This window comes from Leuresthes tenuis, unplaced genomic scaffold (genome assembly GCF_036924035.1).
Source record: "Leuresthes tenuis unplaced genomic scaffold, fLeuTen1.0.hap1 SCAF_15, whole genome shotgun sequence".
Lineage (NCBI taxonomy): Eukaryota > Metazoa > Chordata > Actinopteri > Atheriniformes > Atherinopsidae > Leuresthes > Leuresthes tenuis.
The window spans coordinates 19,236,021-19,252,793 of record NW_027325369.1 but is presented as its reverse complement, the minus strand read 5'-3'; the positions used below and the strand labels follow the sequence as shown (position 1 = coordinate 19,252,793).

The 16,773-nt window shown below is 41.0% G+C and overlaps 1 protein-coding gene across 4 annotated transcripts in view; it reads right to left on the bottom strand.

Annotated features, from left to right (window-relative positions):
* Positions 1-1,464: 1,464 nt before the first annotated feature.
* cdin1 (CDAN1 interacting nuclease 1) overlaps positions 1,465-16,773 on the bottom strand; it is a 53,730-nt gene continuing 38,421 nt past the window's right edge. For all 4 annotated transcript variants that reach the window (XM_072365104.1, XM_072365106.1, XM_072365105.1 and 1 more), the window contains one exon: positions 1,465-2,396. In XM_072365104.1, coding sequence (XP_072221205.1) covers positions 2,228-2,396 — 169 coding nt within the window. In that variant the 3' untranslated portion in view covers positions 1,465-2,227. The remainder of the gene's footprint in view (positions 2,397-16,773) is intronic.

The following is a 16,773-nucleotide window of genomic DNA, read 5'->3' as shown; positions in this document are numbered from 1 at the left end:
AGGGCAACATGTAAGATGATTTGCAGCCTTGATGCCGCAACATTAGGACACAATGACTATCTTTTCTTGCATTTGGTTACAAAAGTGCTACGGTTAGAAGGCGCACACTATGGAAAACGATTCTCCTCTTACTGGAGGCAGTCTCTGAGGTTCTTCACTCTTTCCTCTTATCGTTTTGTGTGCCATAAAGAAAGGGACAGGACAGGGACCCCCTATAGGTAGTTCATATCTGCCTCTAAAAGCATCACTCAACTTTATGTTCAACTCTGGTTTTCCTGAGCCCAACTGTGTTTCTTCCATTAGAATTTGCTCATAAAATGTACTGGGGTTACAAATATGTGCAACAGACAAGCACTAGATAGTCATACACTTTTGCATGGTAATCAGGTGTGCCTATGTACAGCCAAGGAAGTAGTATAGTGTAAGTATATAAACTTTATGGTATTAGGACTTACGACAAGATGATAGTCAAAAGAGTTTGTCAAAACTTATTTATTAATAGCAGACACATATACAAAATCAAACAGTAGAAGAGAGAGAAATTTCTTGTTTATCATTAAAGAATAAAATATACCACATGGGTGGAGGCAGGACTGTGAAAAAAAATGTGAATTCAGATTCTTTTCTGAGTTTTTTTAATTTCTTTTAGGGTTAGGGTTTGGAGGCCAGCAGGATGGTGGTGGTATAGTAGGGTTTTTTTTTTCTTTACAGTAGAACTCGGCCCGGCCCTTCAGCGCATAAACAGAGATTGATCAGTTAATCTATACGTTAATACATGCTCATGCAGTCGTCAGTCACGCAGCATTCATTCCCTGGGCACAGATGAGATAACCTTGATTTACGTTGTAAATTGAGCGCCAGACATTGAAACAACTCTATACATGCACATGAAACAACGACGCCATGCACTGTTCATGCAGTCGGACCAATCAGTGGTCTGCAGTGCTCCTACAAAGTAGTACAGTATTGGCTTGGCTGACTTGGAACCTTAGTTGAGGAAGTGCCAAAAAGTGCGCACTGGATTTAGTTATGTGGTGCCACCTACAATGGAGAATCATAAAAGAAATGTATTCTAGCAAACCATGGAACAGAAAAAGGCCATAATGCAACAAGTCAGGACATCTGAGTTTGACTCCAGTTTTGCATTCGTTTGTTGTTTTACTTTTATGACTTTTTTCGTCAGGGTTGCCTTTAAATAACCCCATATGTTAATAGTCAAACCACTTAGTTCCTTAAATGATTCATATGTTATAGGCCAATGAATCACAAAAAACTCTAACCTTCCCCATTAGATACTGAATATCTTCCGCTCGCAGGCTGTTTAAATCATTTTTGTCAGTCCTTGTGAAAGACTGTCATGGCCACTGTTTAGGAATTTCTTACAAATCATAGACCAAAAGATTAGTCAATTAATGTAAAATAGGGAAAAAATGGAAATGGAAAAAAAAAAGGGAAAGCGCGGTAAAAAGATAGTGGGACCTGTGTGTAAAGCTGAGCCAAAATGTTGAAATGTATGTTGATTTCCTTTGCAGTTATTTGATCATATCTAATCAAAATAGGACATACCGTAGACAAAGTTAGAATATGACCAGAAGTACTTGCAGAATGAATAGAGATCCTATAATGTAAGAAAGGTCATTGTGAGGCCATCCTTAATCAGAAATGATCCTGTTTACCCCCTGGGGAGTGACTGAGAGGGCACTGAGTGACGCAGGTGAGAGACAGGCGTCAGCCCAGCCTCCAGACTGCACCTCTCTTATCTGCCTATGAAAAGGAGGAGGAAGGAGTGACAAAGGCCAGGGCTTTGGGTGTGATAAGGAAGGGGCTTGCGTCCTGCTTTGGCCCTGCTAGCACCATGGCCATCAACTGCGAAAGGCCATTCAAGGGCCAGGTGTTGACCACAAACAGAATCTGGCCACAAACCATCAGATGTACAGAAAGCTGTTATGTGTTTACATTCTGAGGATTTAGGGCCGTGAATGAGAGGAAAAAAGACAGACACAGACAGAGAAAGAGAAAGAGGGTCAGGTTGAGTTCAGGGCGGATTTTTTACCAGTTGTATCCCACTGCAGGAAAGCCAAATTGCTTCCGGATCTAGGTATCCACCCCTGCATAGTTCAGTGTTCCTATCCTTCCCAACTCCTCGTTGCCCTCCCTCTTTCCTCCCATTCAACTTCCAATTTTTTAATTTTCTTTTCTTTTCTTTATGCTCCACTTTTGATTTTTATCACTCTTTGTCCTTTTCCTGGATTACTGGTGACAGGTCCTGATGGGTGGCATGACCCAGGGTGACAATGTCGGTAGGGAAGCAGTCTTTCAGTAGTATACCTCTGTCTCTCTGGCAGTCCAGCTCTTCTATGAAACCATACCAGTAGATCACAAGGCCTGGTCCAAACCTGCAGTGCAAAACAAAGGAAATAAAATTGGTGTTTTGTTACTACATCATTGCTGTCATCGAGAGTTTTGAAGTAGCTATATATATATAGCTATAATTAGTTTTATAGATGTTTTTATATTCATATCTGTAAAATGCTTTTGGCTGTTGACTTTGTAAATGGAAGGTCAACCAAGAATGCAGGAATAAGTTAGTAAAGAAATTGAAAGATGGGCCACAAGTGAGATGGATCTGGTGGAGATAAGTTGGCTTTAGTATGTTCCTTTGATCACCATCCAGGAAACTTGCATTGAATCAAACTCAAACAGCGCTTCGAAGATAGAGATCTTTTTGACAGGCTGATACACACTCGATCACATTACAATGGCAGTGAAATAACAATAATCTATGAAATAACATAGCACTGCACCAAGGCCCCCGGATCCTGTCATCAGAAGCCTTTGGCACTTAACAGAGCACGAAGAGGTCAACACAAAGTCTGAGATTTAAACACTCTGCATCTGGTGGTTAATGTCTCCAAGGTCAACAGTGTCCAGCTGTTTGATTCACAAGCACTTTGAAAGCAAAAGCAACTTTGTCTTAATTGGCGAGCACCCACAATCATATTCTTTTCTGCAATTTGTACGGTTATAATAATTTTACAAGTACTGTAGAGAAACAAAAGCTACTGTATATCTTAAGGTCTGCTGGGGTCTGATATCTTCACTGGGAATGTGCATCATTATTTCAGTACTACTTGTGTGTAAGGAAATAAATCATCTGTCAAGATATTTATTAAACCCCAAAGAGCCACCCGTGGCCCCCCTTCTCTGGCTCATATAGATCATACCTATTCTTTGAACATTAGCTGCCATGCATAAAGACATGTCACAGTTGAACTCTGACTGGAGAGTACCTCAGCCCCTACATGCAAGAGCAGATTCAGGGGGCCAGAAGTGCTCCAGCCCCAGATACTCTATCCTCAGACAGTTAACAATGTTGTGGGGCCTCCGGAGAGCTAGACAGGAAGCTAGCCAAAGGGCCATGGAGAGCAGTGGAAGTTCAGTTCCAAGGTAAAGTACATAAAACCTTGAACCCGTAATCAATCATTTTCTATTAAAAGTTTGACTCGAATGCATCACATTACTATTGTAGTCATTATGTGAATCTTTGTTATTTTGAGAGGTCATATTACATGAAATCTTTTAAAATATATTTTTAAATATCTTAAAGGTTGACTTTTGACTATACATTGTGACAACATAAATTATAACTGTGAGAGCGAGACTGATGTGTCATATCATTGCCAGCCAAATGTATGCTGTGCAGTGTTAACTAAGCCTTGAGGCGGTGCATGTTTTACGTACAACACTTCCATGAAGACAGACACATGTACAAGAAAATATGTGGCTGTACACTCACACCCCTCCCTCCAAGAGGCCCTTGAAGTAGTTTATGCCTCTGCACTACATCCCTGTATGCTACACTGTACCATGTGTGATTTACAGTGCTGTATCTATGAGCAAACAGGCCAAAGCTAACAGCCCTGCAGAAAGGCTGCAGATGCATATTGCAAGTTCACCACAATGTCACACACATAGCTCAGCCTCTCAGCACTGCACAAAGCTCAAGCCCCAAAACTCTCATCATTTCCACGGGCTAACCCTTAATATGGAAATGTTATGAAGACACAACCTAAACATTTACATTAGAAGACTTTGGAAAAGGGGTTTTGCTCCTCTTTTCTTTCAGCCGCCAAGTTATATGTACTTCCTGTGCTCTGGATGGGGAGGTGAGGCTGAAATGGGGAGAAAAGGTGGACAGTCTGCACAAAGTGGAGAAGGGGACAATCTGAAAAGGTTAAAACTGTACATCAACAGATAAGGCAGCAGCGCACAATACATCATGTCCCAGGTCTGTCAGGGGAGGCCGAGTACAAATTGAAACTAGCAAAATTATAAACACTGGGGAGCCATGTCACCAAGGCCTTTCCATACCATAAAGAAAATAAATGGACTTTGAGACCTACTCAGCATTAATACAAGTCAATACCATAGGGACCTTAAAGTAAAAATCTGAGACTAGGAATAGAAAGAATAACAGAAAAGAAGGGTCAGGGGGCAAAGATTAAGCCTTATGGCTACAGCATGAGATTCTTAAGAAAAAGTTCCAAAGAGTATTCGAACACTCTATAAAAAAAAGATAAATATACAGAACTGTTACTGTAAACACAGACCCTCTGAACTGTGTTGTAGCTCCTAATAAGTGAATGCAAGTTTAGCTGGAATTTGTAGGTAAATGATTGTCTACTATGTGGGCTGGCTCATATTAACCCACAATGGGCTTTTTATACACACCACTTCTAAGTCAGAGTCAGTCATCTTCCAATAAACACCTAGCTATGTAACGAGTTGGTGAAATTGTTTGTGAAATGCCGCTAATTTCACCAAGAGGACCACTTGACAAGCCTGGGTGTAGATTGCGGCTGCCAACCAAGCTTTCGTTAGCGTTAATGAGCGGCTGGTAGTCACATTTTAAGCAGGTGCCAAGCAGCTTACCACAGCAGCTTAATGAGAGCAGGGCATTGCGGAACAAAAACTCTTGAATGGAGAAGAGGGAGTCTTATTAGCCATGAGTGCACACACAGCACGCCATGAAGTCAAGCCCCACACAGAGCCAAGGACAGAATGACTGCTCTGTATCTAAAGGCACACCCACACAATACATAGATAAAAAAAGCTACAGTTAAAGCTACAACATCCTTTTCAAAACTGTTGAATATTTACATGAAATGTAAATGTACACTTAATGCAATTGTTTTCAAATAATGCAAACCAACGTTTATTTGAAAAACTACAAAAACAACACACCAGCTGTTGAAACTTTCTTCGCTATGGGAGGAAGAGAGGAAGAAGAGATAAACATCAGATCATATTTTAAGACAGAGTTACCTTTGTTGCTGCTAACGGCTACTGGCAAGTTATAAAAGACTCGATCTCTTTTTACTGTGACACACGGAAATCTTAACAGTTTGCAGCCTTTCAAAATTCTGTGTTTGCCTGAAATGCAGAGAGCTGTAAAGTATAACCGTGTTGCACAAGTATTGATTTCATATATATAACGTTCCAATCCTTAAAAAATGTAAATCACAAAAAGCAAACTGTTTTACAGATACTAGATACAAAACTAGAACTTTCATGGTATATAACGCTATGCTTTTATTCTTTTAAGGGCCTGTAACATTACCCTGCATCATCTCTTAAATTTGTTGGTAGCTTCTGATGTTGTCTTTGTCATCCTCTTCGGCTTGACTAGAAATTCACTCGTATGGCTGTCTATGTGCAGGGCTCAGATGATGATATGCTTTTAACGACAGTACGGTTACATCCCACAACTGTAGTAGAAGCAAAAGGGCAAAAATAAATTCCCTGATTCTCTAGTGATGCTTTAACAACATTCTAATAGAGTTACTACACCAGAAGTAGCACATTTGCATTTGTTTAAATGTGGGTACGCCTACTAAAGCAAGCCCAGTAAATATTTTCTCTTTGCCAATAGCAGCATATATATGTACAGTGTTCTGAGGCCAAAAACATACAAAGGACTGGAGTTACTTATAGCAAAAGAACTCCCTCCCAGAGGACAAGCCTGCAAGCTATGAGACAATGTGGAGTGATCGCATTAAACTGTATCCTGCAAGCCGTCGGACCACAATTTATGATAAGTGCAAATTCCTGTGATAATCAGGCAAGGTAATCATTCTATTTGGACTGACTGTAGAATCAGCCCACAAAATAGGACAGAGAGTGAGGTGACAGCTGTCCTGCAATTTCCATCTTTTTTCCAAAAAATTGAAGAGCAGGATTTGGTGTTCTCATCCATGGTGATCGGACCCGGAGCTGAAAAAATGCCCACGACTACCGCAGAGTTATTTGACATGGGACTGAATGACTATTAAACACGTGAAACACAAAAGCCAGAAATTTGTGAGTGAGGAACTGAGGGGTGAAACCAGCTCACATATTTTTCCACTCTAACTTGAAAAAGGATTTCAGCTGCTAAGCAATTCGGGGCTGAAAGTTTCCAATAGCCGACAGCACTGGGAACCAGCTGGATGTCCTCTCTTCTTTTTAGCCCAGAGGATAAGGAGCCAAGAATTAAAAAAAATAAATAAATAAACAAAAATACTGATTTATGTACTTCTATGATAAATGAGCTTGAACCTAAAGAGGGCAGTTCTAAATTTTGTTTATATATATATACTGTTGTTTCAATCTGCGTTCATGACAAAGATCACTGCTATGCAATACTGGCTTCTGTATATTTATGTATAGATAGTTTTAATTTTGCTCTGGATCTTTAGATTATATAACATATATGATATTATATATATTATTATCATGGAAGACAGATGGGCATTCTTAGGAATTTTATATCTTAAGTCGCTAAACTATTTGCCCATGTAATCTTTCAGTGGTGAACGCCAATTAACCTTACTAGCTTGTTTTTACGTTAAAAATCTTACACACCTTTTCCTTTTTTTGCATTTAATTAAAAAAAAAAAAACTTATCGTAAGATTTTTTTTTTCTCAGTGTCAAGATGTGATATCTTGTCTACAAAGTTTATTATACTCATCCTGGCATACTGTTTTTCTTTCTTTTTTTAAATGTGCTGAAGGTCAGACATCGCACTCTCCAAAGAAAACTTCGGCTTTCTTCTTCTTCTTCTCCTTTTTAAACAGATCAAGGTTAATTTCATCCGCCACGTTTGGTGAAAAAAAAAGCCCGACTAAAACTGGGAGCCAACCACCTCTGCCAAAACACATGACACGACATGATGAATTTTCAATGAAATCAAGATGAATTTACATGCAACTGTAAAACACCCTCACTTCATTTTACATACCGCACGGAGCCATTTTAAACAAACGCCCCAGCAATGATTTAGACAGTGCAAGCCTCCACCTGAGGCTGAACTCTCTGTCTCCGAGTTCTCTCCATAAAGACTTCTTTGTTTTCAGCATCCATACATCAGGTCCAAAGGTAGGGCCACTCAAGCACTGCCAAACATTAGCTTTCGTTAGTCTTTTCTCTCTGAAATGCATGTATGGAACACCGCTCAACTTCTTTTAAAGCAGGCAGCATTGAGACTGATCAGGAGGAAAATATAGATGAATAAAAGTCTCTGTTAAAGACAGAAGAACTGTGTACATAGCAAAAAATGTGTTTTACTGACCAGTGCTCAGTTTTTTATAGGTCAGCCACTGTAAGTATATTTACAGGGTTAGATAATGGTTATATGATGTGTTTTTAGAGGTGGAATTTAGAGGGTGGCAGTGACCCAGGGCCTGCATGCCAGGTGATATTGCCCTGCAGCCGATTACTGTAAATCTACCAGCTTGTGTATTTTAATGGCCATGCAATAGCTGTTTGCAGCAAGTCCGCCAGTCTGATGATGATGACACCCCCGAAAAGTAAAGCTTCTGTGCACAGATCGGATATTTAAAGGCTGACTCTGCCCAGAGGGGCATCCTGGAACAGGGAGGTAAATAATCCCTTGGTGCAAACTATACAGCCTGCTCACCATAAATAACAGGAACTGAATAGAAGATTTAACCTCCCACAGACAGGTTATTAACAGTACTAGAGCTAAGAATAAAACACCTTTTTTTCTTCTTCTTCTTTTTGCTCTCCACCCCCTGCTTGTCTTTATATGGAAGCTCGTTTCACCTCAGGTATGTAAAACACAAATAAAAGGCAACTGAGAACACAACTGCACATTATTATCGCCTAAACCTACACAAACATCGCAACTAAGTTGACCAGAGGGCGGAATGTGTTGCAGGTAGAGACTGGATTGTACTGCGTGTACTTTGTACACATGTTTAAGTAGTGTTGTGTTTAACATAGAGGTGTGGGGTGCTTGTATGCTGTAACCTGTATGATGCAGTAAGAGATAATGTATGTTCACTGATGCAAGATGTTGATACCAGAGCAGAGACAAGAGGGTTCCAATGGTCTGTCTACCTGGTAACCATAACAACAACTGTCACCTCTGGACCAACTTTCTCATTTAAAAAAAAAAAAAAACCTGTTACACCTACTTGTTCACCCAAAAAAAGGCCGTAAAGCAAACCAAGCCTTTTTGTTTTTATGCATCGTATCTCAAATGCAACTGAATTTAAAGCACTGGTGTGCTGAAAGATGCATTAAATCATATTGTTTGGTTTGTGCTACATCTTTTTGATGCACCGCACATTGGATAAACTACGCACAATTTACCGATTACCATTAATCTAAGCTTTGAATTTAGGTACTAACTATTTGGACAAGCTATCCTACAAATTCATTACTACTTCGAACACGTCACTATCAAGAGTTTTTAATCAGTCACTATCAGTATCACTTTCTCTGACCCCCCCCCCCCCCCCCCCCCCAAAAAAAAAACCTCCAGTCCCCTCAGTCACCCCCTCACATTAACCAAAACCTAATCACCTCACACACACACAATCTGACAACTGACTGATAACTTGAGTAATACGCGATTATGCGATTGAGTTGACAAAAAATGTAGATTTTTTCGCACAAGGGTAATACACGGAAACCCTGCCTCATGGCACTTTTGTCCGAGTTAGGAATTGCTTGCATGAAATCATCCTTTCCAAACATCCTCCAGCTGAAGGGAGGAGTCTTAATCAGTGTTTGGAACTCGTTAGGTCTCTTAACTGAGCATGTCGCCTAACACATTAGCAACACATATCTGAGGGACAAGTGTGCTTTGTGTGTGTGTGACGTGTGTGTTCCCCGCTCAGATCTACAGTGTCATGGTGAAACACGCTTTGACACACTCCTTTCTGCTTTGCAAAACCAAACAAGGTGTGGTCTGGCTTTGTCTGCTCAGTGTTCAAAAGGTGGCCCAAACTGCACAGAGGATAATGTGCACAACCGAAAACATCAACTGATCAGTCCGTATGAAAATCGGTTTGGAACTGTGGAGCAACTTATTTGCAGGACACAATTCTCTCTATATCATTAGTCTTTTGCAAATAGTATCGCTTTCCATAATCTTTGTTAAATGAATCTAATACGGGCGATGCTCCGGTTGAGTAAGGGTTAACATCCAGACTGTCAGAGTATACCTGATCTTTTCTCAGATATCGACTCCCCACCCTCTGTAATGGCCCTCTACATCATGAAAATGGTTTGATCTCTTCAGTTACGACATACTGAGTGGGTATTCATTAACACTTGATGCTGTTATTATTAAATTCTATTATGGTGATGGTTGAAAATGGTATCTCCTCCGCAAACCATGAGCTGGCAGTCTCACAGTGTCTGTGAATCAGGATGTGTATAGATATATTTTTATGTAGTAACAAGACAGGATTGAGAAGACTGTCACTATATATTTCATAGGGAAAAGAAACAAAAAATTAAAAAATCATCTCAAGTCCTTTCAGTGTTTTCGTATGTGGCTAACAAGTTTCTAAAGCTAAACACAGTCCATGGTGCTAATTTGGATATCTGTCCAGAGAGTCCCACTGCCCTTTGATGAGTCCCCATGTCTGTGTGTTCTGTGTCGAGACAGGAAGCTCCCCATGGTGGCGAGTGAGCAGGCTGGGGATTGAGAGGCTGTTCTGACAAAAAGGACCACATCATCAGGGGGATACATGCTCCTTTAACCTGTTATTGTGAACTCCCAGCAGCCCCGGCCGATAATTGCCACCTGTCTCTGGGGAAACACCGTCAAAGGCAGGCGGAGGGACGGCCATTTTGTATCTGCCGCTGCTCCTCACCGTGCACAGTCTCGGTCCTAATCCTACCCTTAACCCCGGTGGCTAATGTGTTTTCAATTTAGGATGATCCCCCACTACAGGCATGGCCCTAATCAACAACAGTTTGTACTGTAACCCTATCTGGCCTCGCTGGGGCAGCGTCAGCCTGACCGGGCGCCTACAAATCTGATGTGTCCAGCAGAGCATAGTGTGTGTATATGTATGGATATCATGTTTATATGTGAGGTCATAGGATGTGTGCCTTATACTTGGCCGTTTGTCTTCCACATGTGCTATTGAAATACACATATACACATCTGAGCTGAACACAAATACTTGTGATATATGATATATACAAGTCACACATAATGCCACGAGTCGCTTTACAGGTTAAACACATCCATGTAATAACAAATGTATACAAAAACAGTGAAAGTCAGTGGTCAATTTTCAAGCCATTTTGGAGACATCTCGAAATGATCAAGGCAAGAAACGTATGACTATATTCTTTTTTCAGAGTTTAAACAAATTTGTTATCAATAATCAGTAATGTTTGAATTTAAATTACATTATTACAAAATACCAAATGTTTGTAGGCCAATTGTTGTTTTGTTCTTAAAAAAATGTAAAAAGAATCCTCAGTCAGTTAGACATCTCTCCAGGAGGTTCAGAAATAAGTCTTATGCTACATTGTAAGTCCTGAAGTCATCTCAGTGAGGTCTGAATCAAAAGTCATGGAAGGGCAGGTGTGAATGTTTGTTGTGTAGGCCTTCTGACCCTTGCATCCATGAGAACAACTCCCCCAAAATTAGAGTGTGGTCTCTAATGTCTCCCTGAGAGAAAAAGAGGTCTGGCTTTCGTCCAAGTCAGCACCTTTGGAAGTGCAGTCGTGTTACCACCACTAAATCAACATGTCAGCGCCCCGGCCCAGTGAACTTCTTCACCCAAACTTCATTGCTTACGGCTACCTCACACGCATAATAAATGGACATGAATGCATATCTGTCTGCTAAAACCAAACGGAGGAAGGAGATATGAGAATCAGAAGAAAAAAAAAAACAGCAAACAAAATAAGCCCAACAGTATCATCCCCACACATGCTGTATTAGTCCTTGCTCTGCAAATCAGACAATGCCAGGTTATCATATCCTCACCATCAACCTTTGTCCCCGTGTCCGAAATGGAACTACCCCAATTTAGGAGGACACAGGCAAAGGTCCGAAGAAGTCTATGTGCTTACTCGGCAGTCTGTTTACATTCCTGAGGGTAATTTTAGCCCCTGGGGGGCGCAGAGCAGGGGGGCCAACATATCGTTTGGGCTTGTCAGCGTTCGATGGGCTAGTCGGCGCGGTGGCAGCACCTGGACATCTGGGTGGTATGTAAATACATACAAAAAGATAGACAAACACAGACCTCCCGGAGAAAAAAAACTCATGGGTTTATATTTAAGATTTGTGACACTCAATTTTCTAATTTCATAAGATACAAATAATCAATCAGAATCTTTTGAATGCTATCAATAACAACAAATATCTAAACGGAGACAAATGCCGACAAAGATCGACAGAAGTAAGGGAGTAGCCTTGCCCAATGGGCCTACCGCGGAGCACCATTCGTTTTGGACTGCACAGGATATCCCCAGTGTTTGCATTAAAAATCTAGGGTGCAAATCTAATTTCATTGTAGTTTTAAAAAATTTGCTAAGCAAGCAAAAGAATAATCCTTGCCCAGGACTAGCCGAGGGCTTATATGTGCATGTTGGGATTTGTCTTCTTATTACTCCCAGCCCAAAGTATCCTTTCAAAGGGCAGGAAAGCAAAATGCCCATTGTGTTTGTGTTGTTCGTGTGTGAACACATGTGTAACAGAGAAGGAGAAAGAGAGACAAAGATAGAGAAGGAGGGAGGGGGAGCGACTCGGAGCTTATCGAAACTAATTAGGCGAGGGATCAGGATGGAAGTTAAATACTGGGCTACATGTAATGAAAGAAGCAGAGTGGGGGACATCTAGGGGTCAGGCCCACACCAAACAGTGGTCCTTAGGCAATCTGGTATTGATTTTCACTCGTTTGGGGATGAAGGTGGAGAGAAGGGAGGGAGCCATGGAGAGGCAGTAGGGCAGTCTAAGGGTCTCGTGAGTTGTCAACTTGACAGTTTAACCCCTTTTGGAGTAGAACAAACAAACAGAGGGATCTCCTGGGCTGACAGCGTTGATCTGTCATAGCGATGACACTGCAAAGCCCCACACAATGCCCACACAGAAGAAGCAAGTGGGAAGGAAAAAGTAGGGAGGATGAGTTGATACAGATATGCACAGGCACATATCTTAAGCCTAAGAAGACAGGCCTGCGCTCTGCTCATCTTTACATTTTGTAGAGGTTTAAAATTAAAGTTCAATTACAACTATTGTCTGGATTACTTTAAAACAGTCTTAAAATATCGTATTGATAAAATATCAATACGGCACGTATCCTCCGTCAGTGACTTTAATGATGATATGCAACACCTTACATGCCTAAACTATGACTTGTGGTTACGTTTTGGTCTTTCTTTGGTCAAAAAGTAGAAGCATCCCTGATGAGGCACTAGTGGTAATTGTCCACAACCCCACAGACACACAGATGTCAATGCTCCTCTCTTGTCACTCAGTCTGTGAAGGACGTCACCCCGAGCACCGTCCCTCTCATCTCTATAAACACTTGAAGAACCCTTTCGCTCTTCCCCTAAGACTGCCTCATCGCTTTGTCACATTGCCAAAGGGGACTCCATTAGCCAGGCCAACTCTCACATATACTAAGCACACACACACACACACACACACACACATAAAGGAGGGTTGATACTCACAGCTAAGGCTGCCCACATCAAATTAGAGTGGCCCCTATTGTCCCTATTATGGCCTGGGAATGCTCCATCATGACGGATGCTACGGGGTCCCTCACTTGTCAGAAGTTGTCAGACAGATAGGGAGTCTGGATACACACAGCTGACAGGTAATCTTAATGTCTTCAATTAGCCCAATTAGGCCTGTCATAAACAATTCGATAAGTGTTCAACCAACACAAACAGATAAACGCACGCACAAGAGCGCAGAGGGGCACACGCTCACACAGCAAAGTCTGCAGGGTATTAATGAGAAGGGTAATGGGTATATCAGTGGACGGTTGACTTGCCTTTCGAATCAAGCAAGGGAGTGTCCCCATTCCTTGCTCTCAGCTGTGCACTGCTGGCTGCTACCTGGTCAGTTCAAATTGTACCATCTCCTTTCATTAGCACATCGCTGGCTGAGAATTTGAAAGGCCGTGACAAAATTCATTTGAGACGAGTGGGAGCAGATTGCCTGCAGCAGGTGCTATAAGGGAGATAAAACAAAAGCAGCGCCTCTGTGAAGCTCTACGTGTGCACGGATGTACGGGATTTCTTTTTGTTTTACTGTGCGTGAGAAAAATTGTCCCGGTTTTCACCTTCGGTTCCTCCATTTGTTGCGGTAAATGAGTAATGACACAAAAGTGCTTTTGAAACCAAGGAAGAAAATAAGAAAAAGGGACCAGAAAGGAATCAGCCGCGTGTACGCTTTGAGCTGTGGTGAAATCTAAACATTATTTTGAGTGACTACACAGGCCAACGCATTTCTGTGCGGTAGACGTGTGATCGCTGGGTTCGTTTGACTCGGTTTGTCCTTTATAATATCTTTTTGCAGAGCAAAAGAGGCACTCGTGCCACGTCCTCGTTTTTGTTCGTTAAAGGTTTCTTTAAATCCATCTCATCCCATTCAGTGTTATTTTCATTTTCCTCTGATATTCAGAACAAGTTTTAGGAAGTCTGAAGCATGAGAAAATGTTTAAAACAAAGTCTCTACAGTACAGTTTGCAATTATGAGAGATGAGCAAAGTTAGAATCAATATTTGAACAAAAAGTCATGATCACAGCCTCGACCTTGTGTAAAGAGGCCTTGCAACAAAGCTCCCACTTTCAATCCAGCATTAGTTTCTGGGCATTCATAGCACTGCTGCATAAAGGCAGAGGGGAAAAAAATGAACAAAATAAATTCAACTCAAAAGAAAAAAAGAATGTATAAAGTTAAAACTAGGACTATATTCAGAATGGTGAAATCCCACGGCAGGGTTCAATTCAAGAATATCAGGGAGTCAAACTGGGCCATGAAGACAAAGCAATTTCTATCAGCATAGATCTATGATGGACCTCTAACGCCACATATGATCCTTACCTCAAGTGACGGCTGGAAAACCATCTGAAGGAAAAAAGAAAGGGAAAAAAAATAGAAAGAAGGCTCAGAAAAGAAAAGCCGTCACAGAGAACTTGTAATAGGAAATTGCTCTTGGCAACTATTTGTTCAAGCACCAGATTTTTTTTCGTCTTCATGCCAACCCAGCGAGCCCCCATTGGAAAACAGGGCAGGTCCCCCTAATGAGTAATCTATTTCAAAGCAGTCGTGTCTGGGCATGACAGTTTACTGAGAGGCTTGAAGAACTGGTAATTACCAGTGTTACGGGGCAATTAATGCATATTACACTGCGGCACTCATGGCGGTGACTGTCAGCTCCCCAATAAAAATGAGCACTCTTCAGCTAAAGGGTGACATTAATTGGGCCCTTAATGACTATGCAGAGGAACCAAGCCAAATAGGAACAAAACAGGGGACTCGCTCTGACACTAGCAGAGGGCTGGAAATTGGACTAAAAATGAGATTAATTGCTGTTTAGAAAAAAAAAGACGGGAAAATGTGGTGAGGGGAAGGGGGGGGACAGAGGTTGGAATTATAGGGTGCAGAGAGCAAGAACTGTTCATACAGATGACAATTCAATTAATTATTTTCACCCGGTATTTTCTTTACCTTAGGAGGTGCAGACAGGCCTCAGGCCCTTTCTGTGGCTGTCTTGATGTGCAGCCCACTTCACGAACGGCTACACATCCATTTTCCAAAGCACCTACACAAAGTTCTGAGGTGCACATGCTCATTAAAGGAGAACATCTTACCGTTTCATCTAAAGTAAAATAAGCTTTTGCACAAATTTGGAAAAATTATATATATAGAATTTTTCAAAAAAGCAAACCAAATTTTTCTAAAGCAAACCAAGTAGTTTGGTCCTCCATAATGTGCAACAGAAAAACATCATATCAAACATTTGAAAAAATAAAAAGACTTCTGGATGCACAATTTTCTAAGAAGTCTTTCCACGAAAAGCAGTCCATACAAACATTAAGCAAAATCTACCACATTTCAGGCATTCCACCCCCAGAAATGTTTGTTTAGAGGAAGATCAAGGCTGTGGCGAAGACATGAAGTAATTCTGATTAATGTTGCTAAAGCTAGGCACGTACGGAGCACCACCTGAATATGCAAGCTCCAAATCGCAAAAGTATCAGCATGCAAAACATGCCGTCATTTGCATACATTTTTTATTCTGGATTTCCTTGCTATTTAAATATGCAGTTAGAAATAGTCCAGCACTGCCTCTTGCGCTGTCACGCTGCACGCTCACGCTGTCATTGGTCCTGATAGAACTCTTCCGCTTCAAAGGGAGCTTTCAAATGGAGAGGAGAGAGAGAGCCGGTATTTGAATTGCAAAAACACATCATTTTCCAAAGGAGGAAAATTCTCGACAACTTTTTAGAGGTAAAGACGCTCCCAACCCCCAGGAACCTAACCCTCTGCGCATAGCACTGAAAAGTCAACACATTCATAGCTTACGCACTCCCCTCACTAATTTACCATATCCAAATTTGTGTAATGGGATATGACATATTTTAGAAGGGATTGCAGGAGAGAAAAAAAAAACTTTAATTTGAGGAGAGAACCATAAAATGTTTAAGCTGCTCCCGTATTTAACATAAATCCACCATACAAATCCGAGGTCTCAGACAACCTGACATGGGTTTGATTACAGACAGAAGTGTAATTAGCTACTTAAGTTATCCTCTGGAAGGTTGGGTGGTGAGCATCACCACCAGCCGCGTGAGATATTTCAGCATAACTAAAGAGACTTTTAAGTTGTACAGGAGCATATTTCTCCTCAGTATTCAGCAGGGAGTTTCTAAGCAATTATATGCATTCACTTCAGGGGAATCTTTGTCGGTTGTTAACTGTTGCAGGAGTTGAAGTGAAAATTAAGTAAATCATTTTCATGTGGAATGACTTACATGACTGAGTATGAGCCTGCAGTCTGATGCCAGAATAAATACAACATTTAAGCTAAAAGTTACAGGTCGAGCTATGAAGTACAGAACAGTACTAAATACCCATCTTCAGAGATCTAAAAAAACCAATCCTGCAACAAGGGACCCGATCTCCTGTCTTTGTGACAATATATTTGCTTTAACGATAGGCTGAAGAACTACCTTCCATTTTAAATTGTGGAAATTCAAACAAAGAAAACAGACCACATGGAGAACTGCTGTCAGTACCGTATTCAGTGTTACATTTTAAATGATAAATCTTATAAATATTAAACAAATACTTATAGAGTTGGATTCCATGCAATAACAAAATGTGCAAATAATGTGTCTTTTGCATTATAGCTAAACATCCCGGTCTGGTCACTCGAATATCACTTTTTATTTGAACGTTAAATCTTCCTAACGCGCCGTAAGTATTACCCAGAGCC